The sequence below is a fragment of the Haliotis rufescens genome, unplaced genomic scaffold (assembly GCF_023055435.1).
Source record: "Haliotis rufescens isolate VD_foot unplaced genomic scaffold, xgHalRufe1.0.p SCAF_24, whole genome shotgun sequence".
NCBI classification, from domain to species: Eukaryota; Metazoa; Mollusca; class Gastropoda; order Lepetellida; family Haliotidae; genus Haliotis; species Haliotis rufescens.
Window position 1 is genome coordinate 5,351,173 of NW_025963935.1, and position 22,078 is coordinate 5,373,250.

At 42.8% G+C, this 22,078-nt stretch overlaps 2 protein-coding genes across 10 annotated transcripts; both read right to left on the bottom strand.

Annotated features, from left to right (window-relative positions):
* Positions 1-1,911: 1,911 nt before the first annotated feature.
* On the bottom strand, positions 1,912-21,569 carry LOC124122846 (A-agglutinin anchorage subunit-like). Of its 9 annotated transcripts, XM_048402070.1 has the most exons (15): positions 21,304-21,569; positions 14,918-15,075; positions 9,293-9,322; positions 8,812-8,882; positions 8,058-8,360; positions 7,329-7,367; positions 7,026-7,064; positions 6,681-6,719; positions 5,784-6,086; positions 4,507-4,809; positions 4,014-4,313; positions 3,689-3,724; positions 3,219-3,254; positions 2,705-2,740; positions 1,913-2,442 (listed from the first exon to the last, which is right to left on the bottom strand). In XM_048402070.1, exons 4-15 carry the CDS (start codon positions 8,870-8,872, stop codon positions 2,144-2,146), a joined length of 1,794 nt encoding a protein of 597 aa, XP_048258027.1. In that variant the 5' UTR covers positions 8,873-8,882; positions 9,293-9,322; positions 14,918-15,075; positions 21,304-21,569; the 3' UTR covers positions 1,913-2,143. The 9 variants fall into 9 exon arrangements, with proteins under 9 accessions (XP_046341945.2, XP_046341949.2, XP_046341950.2 ...); XM_046485989.2 differs by lacking the exons at positions 14,918-15,075; positions 21,304-21,569 and adding an exon at positions 9,649-9,812 and having other exon boundaries at positions 1,912-2,442; XM_048402069.1 differs by lacking the exon at positions 14,918-15,075.
* Positions 18,604-20,028, bottom strand: LOC125383528 (fibroin heavy chain-like). Its single transcript, XM_048401861.1, has one exon. It carries the CDS (start codon positions 20,026-20,028, stop codon positions 18,604-18,606), a length of 1,425 nt encoding a protein of 474 aa, XP_048257818.1.
* Positions 21,570-22,078: the final 509 nt, after the last annotated feature.

Genomic DNA, 22,078 nt, shown 5'->3' on the forward strand with positions numbered 1-22,078 from the left:
CCAATTTATGCCGGCGGCTTGTAAATGATTGAATCTGGACTGGATCAGGTAAGTCAGTAATTGTTATTATTGGTAAACTTGTCTGACTACCTGATGAACTGCGGTGCCTCTTATAGTCGCTAGTTGTATGGGACCTGTGCCAATCCAGAATCTCCATGGGGATCACATTCAATTATTCACTTTGCCTAGATTTAAGTATGAGAGTATAAACAAACGGGATATCATCGAGTATGAGAGGGTACGGAAACTATGCATGCAGTATTGTTGTAAAATAAATAACCACAACCAAAATAAAATATAGTCAATATGTTCCCCTGTGATATCGAAAATGTTGTGATTTCAAATAATGTAAGCAACATTCATGTGAGGTAAAATATCATTAGTATCCACAAATATTCATTTCACATTTTCATAATTGTCATCCAAAAATGTAATTTATCTTTAGATAGTTTTAGTCAGCGGACATACGTTTGACCTCAGGTAGATATTCTGTGTTACATTACGCACGTACATGACGTATTTATCAATGCCTTGCTCTGTTGTTCATCTAACTGAGTCTTGCATATAGCAAAGCACTTTTGTGTGTACGCAACAACGCGCATTGTTCGTTTTAATGACGACGTTGAATATGATTATTTGCCTATTCATAAATCCCCATCAACCCGCATTTTTCAGATACCTTTGTTAAGCTCTGCAGCCATTGAAATGTGCGTTGGCGATGTAGTTGGCTTTGGATACGTTTGTCAAAAGATCTAGTGAGTGACAATGGGTTCTGTGTCACATGTAAATCATTTCAGTCAAATTAGAAGTGACAATTGTGGAGATTTGTGAGCCACTCATCTTAGGCCGTGAACCAAGCAATGAACAAGTCCGTGGGTAGGATAAATCAGTGCCACCTGGTGAACCAACTATATATGCACCGAAGGTATATAAATGATTATCGATCCAGTTTGATTTTGTGGCCATATGAGGTGAGGTGAAATGGGGTTCGACGTCGCGTCCAAGATTATAGCACTTAAATAGCAACGTACATGCACGTATGTGTGGCTGTTTGTGCTAGTCCGGACTTATGCCGACTTTGTTGTGTAAAGATTCTGGTACTGTCCACTGTACAGATGTAACAATTATTTCTCAGAAAGAAGTCATGAATCTGGTTTGCCATCACAACACAATTTTAGTTGAGGGTTATTCACATCTAACTGCAGATGTATTAATTATATCATAGTCTCGGGTGTGTAAGTGTGACGTCTCATACAACCATCTAGCACTAATACATTGTGAATTTGTATTCAAAGATATATTCAGTACACCAATAGTGTGCATATTAGTAACTTGAAATAAATGACACATGTAAGAGCCTTGCTGTGACTTGCTACCCATACAGCTACGGACTGTCTGGGCCCCACCGGTATCTACATGTCCGTCTTCGACTGGAGACATTTGAAATAATCTCAACATAAATAATTTTTAAAGGCTTGACCAAATACGTAATTTGGGGTATAGTGTGCATATAAAAATACCGAATGTCGGAAAGACACATTGAGGTAATACCATACTGGCTATGATGAAATATACATGACTCAGTTACATATATAAACACACATGATATACACTGGACGGAGTCCATTAAAGTACACACCATATACTAAGTCCCGAGTGTCGAGCTTGTTGGTGCCAGTATGGTGGTTTCTGTATAAGTGCAAGGCCAGCAGCATGGTGGCTGTGGTTGGATCTCTATGTGACTGACGAGTGCACTGCTTGGCCCTGTGATTTGGTTTTAAAGTGAGTTGGGTTTAACGCTGGTTTTAACAGTATTCCAGTTATATCACGGCGTATCAGCTAAATGTTGGAGGAAAGGCCGAAGTGATGCAGATCTCAGACGTTTACCACTTCGGAGAAACCAACGAGCACGGGTATGGTGCTGACAAACCTAGAATCATAATCGGGACGAACCAGGATTCGAACCACTATCATAGGTTTCTGGTGTTTCAAAGTTACGCAAATCTGCTCAGCGAATCGCGGCGCCTTAGATGACAGGGCCCCCTGTGCCCCCCTTGGGCACAATGCAATGGTGATGATCATTTATATTGAGATCAGCATTTTTATGTAATGGCAATTGAGTGATTTGCAGGCTACATGGTAATTAGCCTTTGGATGAAAGGTTGTCCTGAATCGGCATTTCCAGACACTGATTTTGACACTTACCAGAATAACCTTTCTCTCGACCAGGCTTTCCTGTTACAATGTACTTCCCATTTTTTTTAAGCCTTTCCTGGTGGAAACGTAATGCAATAGCAAGTGCAATTACACAAAAGAGCAGCGTTAGTCCAATAGCAAGACCTAAGGTAAGGTCGGATGGTGATGACTCTGTAGTAGATGGACTTGTGGGTGTTGACGACCTCTCAGATGCTGTTGGTGAGCTTGGTGACGTGTTGCTCGTTCCTTAAATAGAAAAAAGGCAAATTTAAATTGGGAGAAAAAATTCGCAGATATTTCGTTCTCGTCCTCCACTCAAATGAAGCACTCAAATGACACAACTGAAATTTGTCAATGTCAATTTTTGGATTACCCTTAATAAATGTTAACCAAAAAAAACACTTCAACCATAACAGTATATTTTTGAACTGAAGGAATGGAATGAAGTTTTGTTTGTTTTTCTAGCCTGGAATCGACACGGGAACGGTTGAGGATGGTAATTACGTACCTGTCGATGTGGGGGATGTTGTTGGTGAAGGAGCAGCTGGAAGAGAAGAACAGACATGTAATATTTCTACAAGACGTCATATGATTTTATGGATACAATTTTGTTTCAAAAGGGAATTTTACACTTTTTAATAGGTCGTTTAAAACGTGTTTATTGCTGTAAAGCTACCTCAATGCAAAATTTCAATTTTCGGGTTACCCTCAACAAACCTTTCAAAAAATAAACACCAACCTTAACAGCATATGTTTGGACTGATGGAATGATCTGAAGACAGTTTTGTTTGTTTGTATGTTGTTCGCCCTACATGCTGGTCTGTAAATAATCCAATTAGGGCCAGAAAGTCCAGTGATTAACATTATGAGCACCGATCTATGCAATTGAAAACAATAGCATGAAATCCACCATGACACCGACTCTAATCCACAAAGTCGCCTCTCACAACACGCATGGGTTTTTGATTACGTAATCTAGCCTGGAATCGACACAGGAATGGACGAGGGTGGTAGTTATTTACCTGTCGACGTAGGGGATGTTGTTGGTGAAGGAGCAGCTGGAAAGAGAACAACAGACACGTAATATTTGTACAAGACGTTATGTGATTTTGTGAATACAAATTTGTTTCAAAAGGCGAGTTGGCTCCTTTTAATAGGTCGTTTAGTGCTCTAAAGCTGCTTCACTGCAAAATGTCAATTTTCGGGCTACCCTCAACAAATCTTAACAAAACAAACAACAACACCAACCTTAACAGTATATGTTTGAACTAAAGGAATGGTCTGAAGACAGTTTTGTTTGTTCGTCCAGCTCCATGCTGGTGTGTAAATAATTCAATCAGGGCAAGAAGATCCAGTGATTAACATTATGACCATTGATCTACGCAATTGGAAACAGAACATGGAATCCACAAAGTCACCGACTCGTTGGTTGTTGAGGACCTATTCTAGCCTGGAATCGACAAGGGAACGGTTGAGGGTGGTAGTTACGTACCTGTCGATGTGGGGGATGTTGTTGGTGAAGGAGCAGCTAGAAAGAGAACAACAGACACATGATATTTGTACAAGACGTCATGTGATTTTGTGGATACAATTTTGTTTCAAAAGGAATTCGCCCTTTCTAATAGGTCGTTTAAATGTGTGTATTGCTGTAAAGTCACCTACTACAAAATGTCATTATTCGGTTTCCCTCGACATATATTGTTGTTTAGTTATCAGCCAACGGAAAACAAATGCTAGATGTCCATCGTAAACCTTAACAGTATATCTTTGAACTGGAGGAATGCTGTGAGGATAACTGTATTAAGATAAATACCTACCGCTTAACTTGGAAACTCCATCGCACGTAAGTGATCTATTGCTGTTGTCACATCTAAACATAACACTGACATTTCCCAAACGATCAGATGAGACGTTGAAGAAGTGGTGCTGGACAGTGTCGGTGATGTTGTGCGTGGTCTGGTTCTGCAACAAGACGTCTGTGACGCTGCCAGTAGTGAGATCAAACCCAGCTTGTTGAGAACAGAAGTAGCCTCTGATGTCCACTGTCAGAGTGAGAGTTGTACCTGGCTCCAGTACATCGGTGTCTGTATCACTGCTGATGTTGCACTGTGGGGGACCTGGTCAGTAAATCATGTACATGTTAATGTCACTTTAATTTCTGATGTTTAAAAGTGAAAAGTTTCATCCAGCAAAAGCATTAATGCATTTACAAGCAAAATTGAAAATATTTAAAGTAATATATTTATTTTCAATTTTCTCAGTGAATAGATACTGATTTGTACTTATAACAACTCTAAAGTTTAGTCTCACTTTTTAACAAACTCTTTACTCCACTACAGCTCAGATCACTGCTCATGACGTCACATGCAAACGACACCGTGACGTCACCAAAACGTGAAAGGACAATATTGATAGTTTTGTTAATGACGTCAGTCGTGACATCACTGACGTTGTGTTTCGTCAACAACGTCTCCATGAGAACACCAGTGGTAAGGTTAAAGACAGTTTCCTGGGAACAGTAGTAGCCGTTGATGTACACTGTGACTGTCAGGTTTGTGCCGAGCTCAAGGGCGTCTGTGTCCACATCACTGCTGATGTTACATTGCGGAATTTCTGTTGACAGAAAATACTCAAAGTATTTATGATTCCAAAAATGACATTATCAACTTGGCTCCACTAAAATTACGTTAGAAACATAACCAGTTCAGGCGATGGCTGGTTGGTTGGTTTGTTGATTTTAACGCCGCACTCAGCTATATTCCAGCTATATGACAGCGGTCTGCAAATAATCGAGTCTGGACCAGACAGTCCATTGATTGAAGTCATGAGCATCGATCCATGCAAATGGGTTTTTGGTAGACAGTTACATGTTTAGATATATTTAGTTACAATTTATATATTTAACTGGCTGATAACAAACATATTGGCTGATCAGTTTTACATATTAAAGCAATATCCATTAATGTAACTTGTCTGATGTCCGAATTTCGACGCTAAGTATTCTTTTTCGCCTGTCCACTCAGAACATTTTGATACAGATACCAGCACGGATTGTGACGTTGTTCTCATTGTGTGATCGTATAATATTATGTTTTATCCTGAGCCGTCGCTATATACAACATGCACAACAAAACGAAAATAGCAGTATCAGAACAATTTGGTATTGACGACAAAAGGTAGTAACATGTAAATTAATAGTGAACGAGACAGAGGATAAAAGTTTACTTGAAAAGTAATTGTTGGTTAACCTTTTAAATTCGCATTTGTTGACTTATCAATATAATCACCAAGGAACCAATGTTTATGGAATTTAACCATTCTTTTGACTTCACGGGCGGGGATCACGGGGAATAATATAGGTCCCCAGCAACCTATGCTTGTCGTTAGAGGTGACTAAAAGGATCGCTTGGTCAGTGACTTGGTTGATGTATGTCGTCATCGAGCCTGGCCTCCCGATCAATTTAGTTGCCCCTTCCGACAGTGACACTTACGGAACTGGGGAACTGTATTGTTACCAGGAATCTACACGGTTTATGGCTAGATCCGATGATCTATAATATGTCGAAATGTTTTGTGTAAATACTCACTAGCTGCGGTCAGATGACACACGTCTACAGGGATGGGATCCACTACAGTCGCATCCACGATCTTCCATGTACCAGCATCTTCCATCTTAACACTGTGTATAGTGAGTGTAGAGTGTGTGTCGTTCATAGTTGCCCTGTATCCAGCCACGGGGCTGCAGCTGGGGTTGCAGGTGACGACATACCGGCCATCACTTGGTCGTACCCATATAAAGCCTGTATAGCTGCTTCTGTCACCAGTTATGGTGTAATCTGCTTCAAGAAGACCGACACCCGCTGGACACATGGAAGCTATTAGGGAAGCACCTTGAACACAAGTTGTATAAAAGATTGCTACGACATGGAATACAATCACTATAATTCATGTTAAATTATTGAAAATGCCCGGTTGTGGTTGTTACTGATACAAAAGACCCATTTATTAGAGATCGTTGTCAAAATTGCATGTTTGAAAATGCTGGTGAAGAAATATTGTTGATTTTAGACTTTTGACTGTAGACGGTTGAAATCAATCATAAACACACTGCCCAATTAAAAGACGTTTAATGCTATTTGCAATCACGCTTTGATAAGGTAGTGGATCCTCTTGTACCTTCGTAAAACATCATAAGCCTCAAACTGTTCAATATATTACAAGGTGACATGTAAGATAATCACTTAAATTACAGTGAAAGAAAACAAGCTACAGGAAATGTTACCCATTATTTTGTGTATTATATCGACTTATTGATAAAAGAATATAGTTTCTTACATGCTTTTTTTTCCGAGTGTATTTTTAAGGCCCTGCTGGACACATAATTTGTAAATCAATAAAATATCAATATAGGCCATGGCCTAGCTAGATGATAACAGCATGGATAGATTGAAGTAATTACATTGCTCTCCTTACTGTATACGCACCTGTTGACGTAGGAGTCACAGCCGTTGTAGATATGGAATCTGTTTTGGAATATAATCATATAATAAAGAATTGAGATTTTCGTTTTCTTGTTCATGTTTGCTATTCACTCACTTATTGTTAGCCAGATATAAATATGACGCACTTCCAATATGTTCTGCTAGACTTTCGTTAAAGGTTAGTACATACCTGAGTAGTTATAGAACTAGTGGGTTTCTTGTGATTGTTGGTGCTGTAATACTCACGCACCCACTCACTCACTCATTGTTTGCGGGAAAAGATATGACGCACTTTCAATATGTTTGGTATCAACAATTCAGTTAAAATAGACAAATGTGACAACGTACCAGAAGACGTCGGCGTGTCACCTGATGTCGAAGAAATATATACATTGACTTGATCCTATTGATCTTTACACATCTTCCTCCAACCAATTCTTTGTAAAACTTATTTTCACAGATTTATCACCTGTCAGACTGTCGTTAAAGGTTAATAAATACATGAGTAATTATAAAGCTCGTGGGTATCTTGTGATTGTTGGTGCTGTAATACTCATTCACACAATGCTTGTTTGCCAGTGAAAATATGAGGCTCTTTCAATACGTTTGGTATGGAACATTGAATGAACACAGATAAATTTGACAACGTACCGACAGACGTTGGCGTGTCACGTGTTGTCGAAGAAATGTCTGAAACGAATGATCGAAACATATTACAGAGGCACATTATATTCGAAATATATACATTGAATTGTACGCATCGATTATGACACACCCTTCTCCATCCAATTCTTTGTAACAAATTATTTTCACAAATTTATCAGCGGCTTGACTGTCGTTAAAGGTTAATAAACACGTGAGTAATTACAGAAGATGTGTGTTTCTGGTGAGTGTTGGTGCTGTAGGTTCTTGCCATAAGTGCCTGATATATATGCTATTACGTAACGACTCAAATACTAGTATTACAAACATGTAGATAAATATACAGCAATAAATCTACAGCAAATGCATTGAAATCAGACTCAAGCCATCAGCTCTAGAACTACAAGCACTTTTAATTAAGCAGCCTGAATAGAAACTATAGGAATACACCTTTCAATCAGGGTCATACTTGGAACAGTAAGGTCGTTTGACACATTAGCTGTCAGACAAAATATACAAGTACAAACACTGAATTATAAACACAAATTTTGAAATTTTGAACATTGTTATTAAGTGTCATTTATTATGCTGATATACATCCAAATCAACTTTTTTGTTTTGAAATATGTGCAGGTACAATATGTTGGGTAGTGCCAGTTGTTTCTAATGCCCTTAAAATGGGATAGTAATACGTAGAAAACAATTACAATATTTGACTTGAATCCCCCTTGTACTCACTGGAGACCATCACTTCACACACGCCTTGCGGCGCACTTGTATCATTTATTGCATCTTGTATCCTCCATGTTCCAGCATCATTCACTCCGACACTGTGTATAGTGAGTGTAGAGTGTGTGGCGTTCATAGTTGCACTGTATCCAGCCACGGGGCTGCAGCTTGGGTTGCAGGTGACGACATACCGGTCATCAGTTGGTCGTACCCATATAAAGCCGGTATAGTTGCTTCTGTCACAAGTTATGTTGTATTCTGTCTCCAGTGTTGCCACTCCACCTGGACACGGTGCTTGTGTAGGGGATACACCTACAGTAGCAATGAAACACCAACCACTACAAGGCTGATCTACTTCAGACATTACCACAGTAACTGTTTTTAGTTTATGGAGGTATTTAAGTAAAACCGGTGCTCATATTGTGTAGTTACCTCCTTAAATGCACAATTCTTTTTTAATAATTTGTTATAAATAAATAAGTCAACAATAATAAATTCACATCAACTGTAGACACCTCTTCGAAATCAGTAACATCCTTCATTCTATTTTTAGCCAATCAGGAAACAGCATGGTGGGCTTTACACAGTTGCTTGGTGAAAAATATTTCATAAATAAATCGGAAGTAAAAAGCAAATCTAAATCATATGATTATGAAGGTTGAGGACACATACTTAATCATTACATTAAGTGAAAAAACTTAAATGATATATATCTAACCTGGCTACTTTTCAGAAAATAACATGGACATTTAAACTTACTTACCATGGATGAAAGTCACAGTCAGAACCAGTAATACATGTACTTGGTTTTGTTTAACCATCATTTTCAACAAACTGGAAAGAAATACACAGCGAGATTGCTACATTTTTATCCACTCAGTCTAGTTGAGGTCATTATTTGTCATATTTAACTTTTGGCGCCTTCAAACATTAACTATCATCATATCGTTTTTTGAAAGTTTGTGCTTTTATGAGAAGGGACGGTGGCATAGTGGGTAATGCGTTCGCTCGTCACACCGAAGGAGCGGGTTCAATTCCTTCATGAGTAAAGTGTGTGAAGCCCTTTTCTTGTGTCCCCGCAGTGGTTTTTTTGTGTCATTGCCAACATCAGCGTAAAACAATCATCATTCACTTCATTATGCAAATAGGTTACGAACAAAAATATCTTTGTTTGACAGAAAGTATAAATATTCACTTTCAGTATATATATTTGGTAAAATATATGAAAACAATTGATAACTTACCGATTGTACCACTTGCTGTCGTAGAAATATCTGAAAGTAAATTACGAAAAACATGAGAAGCAAATCATTTAAGAAATATGTACATTGACCTGTGAAATATTTCCCAAACCTTTTCAATGTAACAATAATTGAATTAAAAAGGAGACTACGTTTATAACGAACATGCTTACAACGAACTGACGGATATAACGAATTTATTTTTGGTCCCGGATATTTGCTGTATATATGCTTAAAATATGTTTGTAACGAACTACGGTTATAACGAACTAAAACTAGTGGTCCCTTTAAATTCGTTATAACCATAGTTTACTGTACATGAACAATCATGACCAACCAGTAGAGAGAGTGCAGCTTACATGGTACAAGAAGGGACATTTAACATTTGCCAGCCAGAGTTTTGAACCCTCGTGTTATAATGTCCACTATCTGGAATCCTTGTGCACAGAACAAGTATGAAATACATCGTTTCTTTTGTGATTAGACCCATGTTGGGTTGATTTTAGCATTGCGTCAGCTTTGGAACCCATAAATAAATTTATGGTGTTTAATCCCAGTTTATTGATTCACCCGGCATGTGGATACGTGACTCCACTGAACTATTCCTCAAGAATCCGTCTGAGTGCATAACCTGTTTCGCTCGCCTGGTCATTGATATAAATAGCTCTGGCGGATTAATGTAATCGATGAAATCTCGGACTCTTGCCAGGGACATTCGGACGTCTTCGGATTCGTGTATTAACATACAACACAGGGTCACGTTATCGCCACTTCTTTATTCGATTCTAATGTTCGGAAAAACTTTTTACAGATTGATATATATTTTATATTTCGGGAAGGTTTCTTGGCTGGATACTGTACTCGTTGGGCTAACGTAAGGAGAAATATGCAAATATGAAAGGTCAGGTTGGCACTTCTTTCAGTGTTTTCAAACAAACATGGCGTCGCCTTGTCCCATCGTACATCGAGTCACAATTAACCATCATGTAATTTATTGGAATAATAACTATTGCTGTTAATGTTGATAGTGATTGATATTGATATTGATTATGGAGGGACATTCTACAAGTGCAGGGAACTTTGGAAACATAGAATGCCAAGCAATGTTAGCGATGACGCTTGTGGCAGAAGGATTGGTGAGGCACAAATTAGCTGCTATAACACATAGATCATTTTACCATGAGTGAGTGAGTGAGTATGGTTTTACGCCGCTTTTAGCAATATTCCAGCAATATCACGGCGGGGGACACCAGAAATGGGCTTCACACATTGTACCCATGTCGGGAATCGAACCCGGGTCTTCGGCGTGACGAGCCAACGCTTTAACCACTAGGCTACCCGACCGCCCCCATTTTACCATCAAACTCGTTGAGATACTGATGACGGGAGGCTGACAGGTGCCCCCGATTTGACGTATTTTGACCCGTGGAGTTTTTCTTATTATCCAACAAACAAAATCGGTTATATACTGAACCGCAAAGAAACCCCACGGTAACATTGCATGAAAAGTTATCGTTGAAATATCTGTCTATTTTTTTTCAAATTTTCTAAAACTTAACATTACCGTGTCTGGAAAATAAAATTTGATGATAAAAAACCAAAGCAGATGACAATAAAACTGATCGCCCAAACGCATCACGGCAACGTACATGGTAACCCGATGCACTTCAGTTCCATGCAAATTGAACTGCACATGCATTCCTCCACCCAAATCCACCCAAATCGGAAAACTTTCATTCGTTATTGAATTGCTACCAAGTGACAAGATTGACACGAAATCAGCGACACCAAGCCCTTGGACGATTGCAAACTGGACAAGCCGCCCGGCAAGTAGCCAATGCAATTCAAGTCCACGTTAGGACCATATACAGGCTTCAGCAACGGTACCAGACCACCAACACTACAGATTACCGACCACGTAGTGGAAGACCAAGGGTGACCACCCGACGTCCTGATCAGGATCGTCAGATTGTGCCACAGTATCTTCAAGATCGCTTTGTTACTGCTGCGGAAAATACTTGACAGACCACGGGGACACACCAGCGAAACATTAGTGCCGACACGGTGCGTCGACGATTGACGAGCAGACACCTCCACTGTCACAGGCCACAGAAAGGGACCATTCTGACACCACGTCATCGCCGGGACCATCTTCAGTGGTCCACACAGCACCAGCATTGGCGCCACCAGCAGTGGAGAAGAGTCTTCTTCTCGGACGAGAGCCGTCACTGTATCTCAACAGCAGATGAGAGAGAGAGGGAGTCTGGTGACGCCGTGGGGAACGTGTGAGGTGGAATTGGTCTTGCACAGAGGGTCGGCTCTGTGGTCTTCCACAACATCATTCCAGGGAGACAGCAGCTCGGTACATTGATCAAGTCTTGAGAACACACGCCACCTTTCATTTGGTACGTCGCCGCAACCATGAGTTTCAGCATGCTCAGGAGACTTCCGCAGGCAGAATGACATCAGAACCATGCAATCCCGATTTAAATCCCATTGAGCACATGTGGGACGAGATTTAAAGATGGCTGAATGTCGGCCTTGGTAGTAGCTTCCTCCCTACGGCTTCGATTATTTCACCTTTGTCCAATATTGTAAATCAATAAAATGGCATGAGATGAGGGTTTTAAAGCTAAAATTGTTTAATACGACCTTGAACGTATTTGATGTGTTTACCTCGTTACAGCACTTTCCTTTTATACACACTATAACACTCTAACACTCTAACACTCTAACACTCTAACACTATAACACTCTGACACTATAACACTATAACACTCTAACACTTTAACACTATAACACTATAACACTATGACACTCTGACACTATAACACAATAACACTATAACACTATAACACTATAACACTCGTTGTTCTCCATACGTGTACTTCATAAGTGCTCTCCATACCCGTTCTCCAGCCATTTCTCAATACCCATTCTCATTACCTCTTCTTCATGCCCGTTCTTCACAACTCTTCATTGTACTCGATCTTCATGCTTCTCTATAGAGATTACTACACGAGTGCCTGTCAGATACCATTTATCTTTCAACGAGTTGTTTCAAAACGCATCTAACGAGCGAAAGCTTTGAAACAACGAGTTGTAAGATAAATGGTATCTGACAGGCACGAGTGCAATAATGTGTTTCTTACACACCCTAAAATCATCGCTCCTTTTTCGCCTCGAATCGATGCATTTTGTCTGTTCTCACGATGGCAGTGGCGCATTAATTCATAAATAATGTGACCCTACATCTAAACCAAAAAAACGGGTCCACTATATGTGGATTACAAAGGCGATGATGATAGTGCAAACCAGATAGGATCAAAGAACACGCCTGATGCCGAGTTAAAAAGATTCACATCGTAGAATTTACCAAATAGGTACAACATTATTTATTACCGTATGACATCCTTACCGGTGACCGACTTCTACAAAATGGCGAGTTCACTGACAACCGTATGCGGGATTTTCAGAAGCGTATTTTCGTTGATTGAGGGATGGTATATACATAAATGTGTCATGTAAGAAATCAGAAACAATCAGAAAATCTGCGTTCTGTTATTTGTTTTTATGTTTCCCAGTGTATCCAAGAGTGAGTGAGTGAGTATGGTTTTACGCCACTTTTAGCAATATTCCAGCAATATCACTGCGGGGGACACCAGAAAACGGGCTTCACACATTGTATCCATGTCGGGAATCGAAAACGGGTCTTTGGTGTGACTTTGCGTCTGTCGTGGCGTCACACAGGACGGAAACTTTTACGATTTCTGTTAAATTTCCCTGATCATTATAATGTATATAATTTTAATTCCATAACTCTTCCCTCCAAACGAGGCAGCCAATGTATGCAATAATTAGACGTATTGATCTCTCAAAATGGGAGTGTAAAATCTGAATTTTGCTTTGTTTACATTTCATCAAGTACAGATTTCCGAGCACAGTGTTCATTTGCACATCTATTTTTTTGGCTTGATGTCATCTGATTATTTGATTTGGTGACAAAGACCATTTGTCACTTGATTCTAGAATGTAGGTGGAATTCAGGGATGCTTGTATCTCAGCTAATTTTGAAATGCACGTGATCTAATAGGCGTTTCATAACCCGCATACATGAAATGTGATTTTGTAAAAACTATCCAAAATAGCGAAAAGTGCTCTTTGGCGTTCGTGTTTGGGTAATTTCCAAAACATTCTAAACGATTCCAGGTTCCTCGGCGACGTTTCAGAATTATCATTGCTGTTTCGGTGAAAAAGAGAAAACAGAAAACGCATAACACGGGGATATATCTATTAACACCATTACGTTCAACACAGACGTAGGTGGATCAACGTAACAGGTATCTCTATACCCATTCTTCATACCTTTTCTTCATGCCTCCACTCAATACCCGTTCTTCATACCCGTTTTCTTCACCCATTATCCACACCCATTCTCCATACCTGTTCTCCATACCTGTTCTCTATACCTGCTCTCCATACCTGTTCTCCATACCTGTTCTCCATACCTGTTCTCTATATGCGTTATCTATACCCGTTCTCCATACCCATTCTCCATACCAGTTCTCTATACCTGTTCTCCATGTGTTCTCCATACCCGTTCTCCATACCCATTCTCCATACCCGTTCTCCATACCTGTTCTCTATACCCGTTCTCTATACCTGTTCTCCATACCCGTTCTCTATACCCGTTCCCCATACCTGTTCTCCATACCCGTTCTCTATACCCGTTCCCCATACCTGTTCTCCATACCTGTTTTCCATACCCGTTCTCCATACCTGTTCTCCATACCCGTTTTCCATACCTGTTTTCCATACCCGTTCTTCATACCTGTTCTCCATACCCGTTCTCCATACCTGTTTTCCATACCCGTTCTTCATACCTGTTCTCTATACCCGTTCTCCATGCCTGTTTTCAATACCCGTTCTCCATACCTGTTCTCTATACAAGTTCTCCATACCTGTTTTCAATACCCATTCTCCATACCCGATCTCCATACCTGTTTTCCATACCTGTTCTCTATACCCGTTCTCCATACCTGTTGTCTACACCCGTTCTCCATATATATTCTCCATACCTCTTCTATGTACCCGTTCTCCATACATGTTCTCCAGACCTGTTCTCTTTACTCGTTCTCCATACCCGTTCTCCACACCCGTTCTTCATACCTCTTCTCTATACCTGTTCCTCATACCAGTTCTTCATGCCTCTACTCCATACCCGTTCTCCATACCCGTTCTCCATACCCGTTCTCCATACCAACAGTATATTGACTTCAAGCTCGACTTGTCCTTGTTTTATTTCCAAAGTGACGAAATGACAGTGGCATCTAAAGAGGTCAAATACCAATGCATGCGGTATCAATTTAATCTTGCGTGTTCAACAAAGCGCTGTTCGCTATGGCCGTCATACATACCAGATCGCATGACAAGACTACAACTCTTGAACATAACGAACTCTCGTAAAAAGACTTGAACTGTTTTATGTCAACATCTAGGCAACAGTGTAATGAAACGTTTTTCACTTCCACACTGCTGAATTGCTATCTGGGATTTTGCCCAAGACACGTGACAGCTACGATCATATGCGGATACGGTGGGGTGTGAGGTGAGAAGTGGTATCCGTACCCACATGTGTTCACACGTCACAACGTAGAGTGGGAGAATATGGACGTGACAGCTTGCAGTAGCATTCCAGGAATGTCACAGTGGTGGCCACTTGAAACTGTAGCCTTGCGGGCAATAGGACTTCAGGTTGAGATCAAGGGAGATGACACACAGAGAGCCTGAGAGAAATATAGACGTGGATGAACGAGAGAGATTTAGAAATTGAGGCGAGACAGGGAGTGATTGACACAGGGAATAGATTGAGTGAGTGGCTATGGCCTAGCAAAAGGCATAGTATGGTATTCCCGCAATATCGTGGCGGGGGCATTAGAAAAGCGTCGCACACATAGCACCATTGTGAGAATCGAACCCGGGTCTTCGGCGTGAGTTGCAAATGCTTTAACCATTAGGCTACACAACCTACCCAAGGTATGTAGAAGATACAGCCTCGTCAATACAGCCTCTAATGGGTATCGCGAACAATACGGCTCATTGAATGCGGGACATGTAATAAACCCCGCGCTCATTACCGCAAATTCACAACGCTGCATAATTAGTGACGGGTGCGGCATAACATGTATTTTATACCGTGGCTTTTAATTCACATTGTGCTTTATTTGTGTGCCACTGCTCTGATGTTTAACATGCAGTTTTAGATTATTAAAAACTCATAACGATTCTTCCTTCCCCGACTTAAACAAAATATACGGCTCCCATCACTTTTACCACATCCGCCACAAGTAGTCCCCACCTCCCTAACAGGCCCCTAATCCCGACCGCGTGAACTAAGAAAACATTACGCTCTAACCATGGACCTTAGCCAAGCCGTAAATCCTGATTGTAGTCAGTTGTGTGTGTAACAGATAACCGTTAGTCATAGGGCAATCATCATTGATTTGATATGTACTGTGGGACCCTATTCCTGAGGAATTGCGATGTAAAAGCGTCTGCACTGCGGAGATTTACAGGGAAATTCAGGTCAAGGATAGCGTATGGGTTACCTGTGCATTGAGGGTAGACGTCGGGAGTAGGGTAATGATAAGGTTAGGGGATAGAGTTAGGAGTAGGTGTAGGGGTATGGGTGGTTATTAGGTTAGCGGTTATAGGGGAAGCTAGAGTAGGGTAATGATAAGGTTAGGGGATAGAGTTAGGAGTAGGTGTAGGGGTATGGGTGGTTATTAGGTTAGCGGTTATAGGGGAAGCTAGAGTAGGGTAATGATAAGGTTAGGGGATAGAGTTAGGAGTAGGTGTAGGGGCATGGATGGTTATTAGGTTAGCGGTTATAGGGGAAGCTAGAGTAGGGTAATGATAAGGTTAGGGGATAGAGTTAGGAGTAGGTGTAGGGGTATGGGTGGTTATTAGGTTAGCGGTTATAGGGGAAGCTAGAGTAGGGTAATGATAAGGTTAGGGGATAGAGTTAGGAGTAGGTGTAGGGGTATGGGTGGTTATTAGGTTAGCGGTTATAGGGGAAGCTAGAGTAGGGTAATGATAAGGTTAGGGGATAGAGTTAGGAGTAGGTGTAGGGGCATGGATGGTTATTAGGTTAGCGGTTATAGGGGAAGCTAGAGTAGGGTAATGATAAGGTTAGGGGATAGAGTTAGGAGTAGGTGTAGGGGTATGGGTGGTTATTAGGTTAGCGGTTATAGGGGAAGCTAGAGTAGGGTAATGATAAGGTTAGGGGATAGAGTTAGGAGTAGGTGTAGGGGCATGGATGGTTATTAGGTTAGCGGTTATAGTAGAAGCTAGAGTAGGGTAATGATAAGGTTAGGGGATTAAGTTAGGAGTAGGTGTAGGGGTATGGATGGTTGTTAGGTTAGCGGTTATAGGGGAAGCTAGAGTAGGGTAATGATAAGGTTAGGGGATTAAGTTAGGAGTAGGTGTAGGGGTATGGATGGTTGTTAGGTTAGCGGTTATAGGGGAAGCTAGAGTAGGGTAATGATAAGGTTAGGGGATAGAGTTAGGAGTAGGTGTAGGGGCATGGATGGTTATTAGGTTAGCGGTTATAGTAGAAGCTAGAGTAGGGTAATGATAAGGTTAGGGGATAGAGTTAGGAGTAGGTGTAGGGGTATGGGTGGTTATTAGGTTAGCGGTTATAGGGGAAGCTAGAGTAGGGCATGGGTATGTGTAGGGTGGAGGTAGAGGTAGGTGTAAGGTAAGAGTAGGGTTAAGGATAGGATAGGGTAGAGGTAACGTAAGGGGTAGGGGTAGGATTAGGGTTACAGTAGGATAATGATAGGGGTAGGTAGAGTTAAGGGTAAGGGTAATGTTAGATAGGGGTTGAGAATGGGGAGTAGGGGTAAGGGTAAGGATAGGGATAGGGTAGGGTGGGGATAAGGAGTAGGTATAATCGTAGGGGTGGTGAAATGAATACGGTAAGCATAGATTAGGGTAGGAGTAACGGTTAGGGTAGAGGTCGGGGGTAGGGATGAGGGTAGGGATAGAGGAAGGGCAGGGGTGGGGATATGGAGTAGGTATAATCGTCGGGGTGGTGAAATGAAAACGGTACGCGTAGAGTAGGGTAGGGGTACCTGTAACAGTAGAGGTCAGGGGTAGGGGTGAAGGTAGGGGTAACGGCAAGAGGAGAGGTCAGGGTAGGGGTGAGGGTAGGGGTAGGGATAAGGAGCTGGTAGTATGGCTAAGGGTAGGGGTAGGGAAGAGGTAAAGGTAGGGGTAGGGTAGCAGTAAGGGTTGGGTCATTGTAGAGCAGGGTTAAGGTTTGGGTTTGAGTATGGGTAGTGGTTAGTGTAGAGATTAGGGTATGTACATGGGTAGGGGGTAGGGTAAGTGTTAGGGTAAGGATGAAGGTTTGGGTAAGGGTATGGGTGGGGTTAGCTTTGAGGCTTGGGTGTCGGTACAGGCAGGGTAGAGTAGTCAAGGGTTATGGTAAAGTTGGGGAGGGTTCAGGTTGGGGATGGCGGTAGGGCTGGGGAGGGTTAAGGGTGGTTGAAGTGGAAGGCTTTCTGGAAAGTTTTGTGTAAGGGTTAAGGCAGAGGCTTGGGTTGGGGGCTCAATACCGTACTATTGTGTGATACCTCAGTTTGCTGGATAACACCTGTTGACTCATCACTCAATTTTCGGGGCGGTCGGGTAGCCTAGTGGTCAAAGCGTTCGCCTGTCACCCCGAAGACCTGGGTTCGATTCCTGACATGGGTACAATGTGTGAAGCCTATTTCTGGTGCTATTGCTGTGATATTGCTGGAATATTGCTAAAAGCGACGTAAAACCATACTCACTCTCTCGCTCATTCAATTTTCTACTTTCTGTCGATCTACCCCCTGATCGTGCCCATGTTTGTGTACCACAACACAGTTTCACATTAGGCGAACTGTTGTGACGTGTGCAAAGTGTCCTGATCAAATGTTAACGTCACATCGAATACATCAATGAATAAATGAAGTCATATCAGAGACGCCATCTAAATACGCTTTTGGGAAATGATGGTACACAGTCAACAATGAGAACACCCGATTCTTAGTTCGGTTGTATTTTACCTGAGCAATGAGGTGATGAGGTTTTACAATGACAAACATTGACGAATGGAAAAAGAACAGATGTTCATTAGGCTTTCGCAATACAACTCGGTGCGCAAAATGTTCAAGGAGAGCCCATTTGGCATGTTTCACATGCATACGTATTGACCGCAACCATAATTTTAACATAAAAATAGCCCCTCACCAAATAACACCAGATGGAAGCGTGGGCCCAATTCACACCCACACCAACTTGTCCATCCAACACCCCAGTCCCATACCCGCTCCCACGCCAACTTGTCCATCCAACACCCCAGTCCCATACCCGCTCCCACGCCAACTTGTCCATCCAACACCCCAGTCCCATACCCGCTCCCACGCCAACTTGTCCATCCAACACCCCAGTCCTATACCCGCTCCCACGACAACTTGTCCATCCAACACCCCAGTCCCATACCCGCTCCCACGCCAACTTGTCCATCCACCTCCCCAGTCCCATACCCGCTCCCACGCCAACTTGTCCATCCACCTCCCCAATCCCATACCCGCTCCCACACCAACTTGTCCATCCACCTCCCCAATCCCATACCCGCTCCCACGCCAACTTGTCCATCCACCTCCCAAGTCCCATACCCGCTCCCACGCCAACTTGTCCATCCAACACACCAGTCCCATACCCGCTCCCACGCCAACTTGTCCATCCAACACCCAAGTCCCATACCTGCTCCCACGCCAACTTGTCCATCCACCTCCCCAATCCCATACCCGCTCCCACGCCAACTTGTCCATCCACCTCCCCAATCCCATACCCGCTCCCACACCAACTTGTCCATCCACCTCCCCAATCCCATACCCGCTCCCACGCCAACTTGTCCATCCACCTCCCCAATCCCATACCCGCTCCCACGCCAACTTGTCCATCCACCTCCCAAGTCCCATACCCGCTCCCACGCCAACTTGTCCATCCAACACACCAGTCCCATACCCGCTCCCACGCCAACTTGTCCATCCAACACCCCAGTCCCATACCCGCTCCCACGCCAATTTGACATCTAACACCCCAGTCCAATACCCGCTCCCACTCCAACTTGACATCCAACACCCCAGTCCCATACCCGCTCCCACGCCAACTTGTCCATCCAACACACCAGTCCCATACCCGCTCCCACTCCAACTTGTCCATCCAACACCCCAGTCCCATACCCGCTCCCACTCCAACTTGTCCATCCAACACCCCAGTCCCATACCCGCTCCCACTCCAACTTGTCCATCCAACACCCCAGTCCCATACCCGCTCCCACTCCAACTTGTCCATCCATCTCCCAAGTCCCATACCCGCTCCCACTCCAACTTGTCCATCCAACACCCCAGTCCCATACCCGCTCCCACGCCAATTTGACATCTAACACCCCAGTCCCATACCCGCTCCCACGCCAACTTGTCCATCCAACACCCCAGTCCAATACCCGCTCCCACGCCAATTTGACATCTAACACCCCAGTCCCATACCGGCTCCCACGCCAACTTGTCCATCCAACACCCCAGTCCTATACCCGCTCCCACTCCAACTTGACATCCAACACCCCAGTCCCATACCCGCTCCCACGCCAACTTGTCATCCAGCACCCCAGTCCAATACCCGCTCCCACGCCAACTTGACATCTAACACCCCAGTCCCATACCCGCTCCCACGCCAACTTGACATCCAACACCCCAGTCCTTTACCCGCTCCCACGCCAACTTGTCCATCCAACACCCCAGTCCCATACCCGCTCCCACCCCAACTTGTCCATCCAATACCCCAGTCCTATACCCGCTCCCACTCCAACTTGTCCATCCAACACCCCAGTCCCATACCCGCTCCCACGGCAACTTGACATCCAGCACCCCAGTCCAATACCCGCTCCCACGCCAACTTGACATCCAGCACCCCAGTCCCATACCCGCTCCCATTCCAACATCCACATCTGACTCAACATACCTACATACATGTACACACACCCTACACCTTCCTCACCAAAACAGTAAACATATAGCATCAATCATCCTCACCCACACATCCTACACCTTCCTCGCCAAAACAGTAAACATATAGCATCAATCATCCTCACCCACACACCCTACACCTTCCTCGCCAAAACAGTAAACATATAGCATCAATCATCCTCACCCACACACCTTACACCTTCCACACCAAAACAGTAAACAGTAAACATATAGCATCAGTCATCCTCACCCACACACCCTACACCTTCCTCACCAAAACAGTAAACATATAGCATCAATCATCCTCACCCACACACCCTACACCTTCCACACCAAAACAGTAAACATATAGCATCAATCATCCTCACCCACACACCCTACACCTTCTTCACAATTCAGTAAACATATAGCATCAATCATGCTCACCCACACACCCTACACCTTCCTCACCAAAACAGTAAACAGTAAACATATAGCATCAATCATCCTTACCCACACATCCTCACCCTTCCTCACCAACCATTGTCAAGATCAGGGTATCAATAAATATATATATATAATTATTTCAGCCCCCAGCAATGCATCACATAAATCACGCTTCAAAGCTGCATGTAATCCACAATGCCACACTAGATTATGTCATAACCCTTCAAGACAACTGAATGCACGAACACCCACTATGGCGTATGATGTTATAGAATGTACAACATCACTGACCCTTTCATATAAATACAAGTCATTACATAGTGATATTCATATACTTACAAATATCAGATAGAAAATCGTTGAAGTGATAGTAATGGCGGTAAATGCGCCCCGTGGACCGTCATGCATTGTGCAAGTTACCTCATAAAACACCCAACTTACACAATACAGCCTTCGTATATATTTGTATTCAGTATGATAGACAGGTACACAATTGATCATGTAAATAAATTGCAAGCGTCTTACCTTTTTGGCTGATGTAACGAACCAAACTATACTTTTCAAAGTGTAGTCACAAACACTGCCAAGTAATCCCGTCCAGATCAATCCACCATGTTGGTTTTTTTTCTTGTCATGTGCGTGACATCGATATGTGTATTGGCATGTTGACAATGACAACTGCTACAGGGTCGTAAGAGGCGTCGCTATTCGCTCTGCAGCACTGTGTCCGTTAGGCGTACCAGAGATCTATAACTCTGGCTTCGAATCTGCCATAGTCACACTGACCATGTTTCTAGGTTTGTCAGCACTGTGCTCGTGTTTATATGGTACAGAACATTTATAACAAAATAACAAAATATGAAACTTTCATTACAAGGGAAGAATATAGGAGGGGTGTAACAGTTTATAGCAGATGGCCATGATTAAACCGAGTGGCATACGTTTGACTCCATCACGATACTGGAGTGTTTTCCTTTTTGTTAGATGAAAAGTCGACTTCAATGTTCCTGAACTGTTCAGCACTGTTTATGTATATCTCTGACATCGAACACACTGCTTTGCGTGTGAAGGTTGTTGGAAGAAGGTTTACGGGTTGCGTGTGGGTGTGGGTGTGAGTGTGGTCGTGGGTGTGGGTGTGGGTGTGGGTGTGGGTGTGGGTGTGGGTGTGGATGTGAGTGTGGTCGTGGGTGTGGGTGTGGGTGTGGGTGTGGGTGTGGGTGTGGTCGTGGGTGTGGATTGATGCGGGTGTGTATGGATGTGGGTGTGTGGGTGGGTGTGGATGGGTGTGAGGGTGTGGTTT

What these genes read in the sequence shown, in the direction of transcription:
- LOC124122846 (XM_046485989.2), bottom strand. Translation starts at nt 9,779, where the DNA reads ATGGGTCTAATCACAAAAGAAACGATGTATTTCATACTTGTTCTGTGC. An exon ending in AATGTCCCTTCTTGTACCAT is followed by an intron (nt 9,323 to 9,648) that starts GTAAGCTGCACT and finishes ATTTACTTTCAG; the next exon opens with ATATTTCTACGACAGCAAGT. An exon ending in GTGTGAAGTGATGGTCTCCA is followed by an intron (nt 7,368 to 8,057) that starts GTGAGTACAAGG and finishes CATTCGTTTCAG; the next exon opens with ACATTTCTTCGACAACACGT.
- LOC125383528 (XM_048401861.1), bottom strand. Translation starts at nt 20,028, where the DNA reads ATGTCAAGTTGGCGTGGGAGCGGGTATTGGACTGGGGTGCTGGATGAC.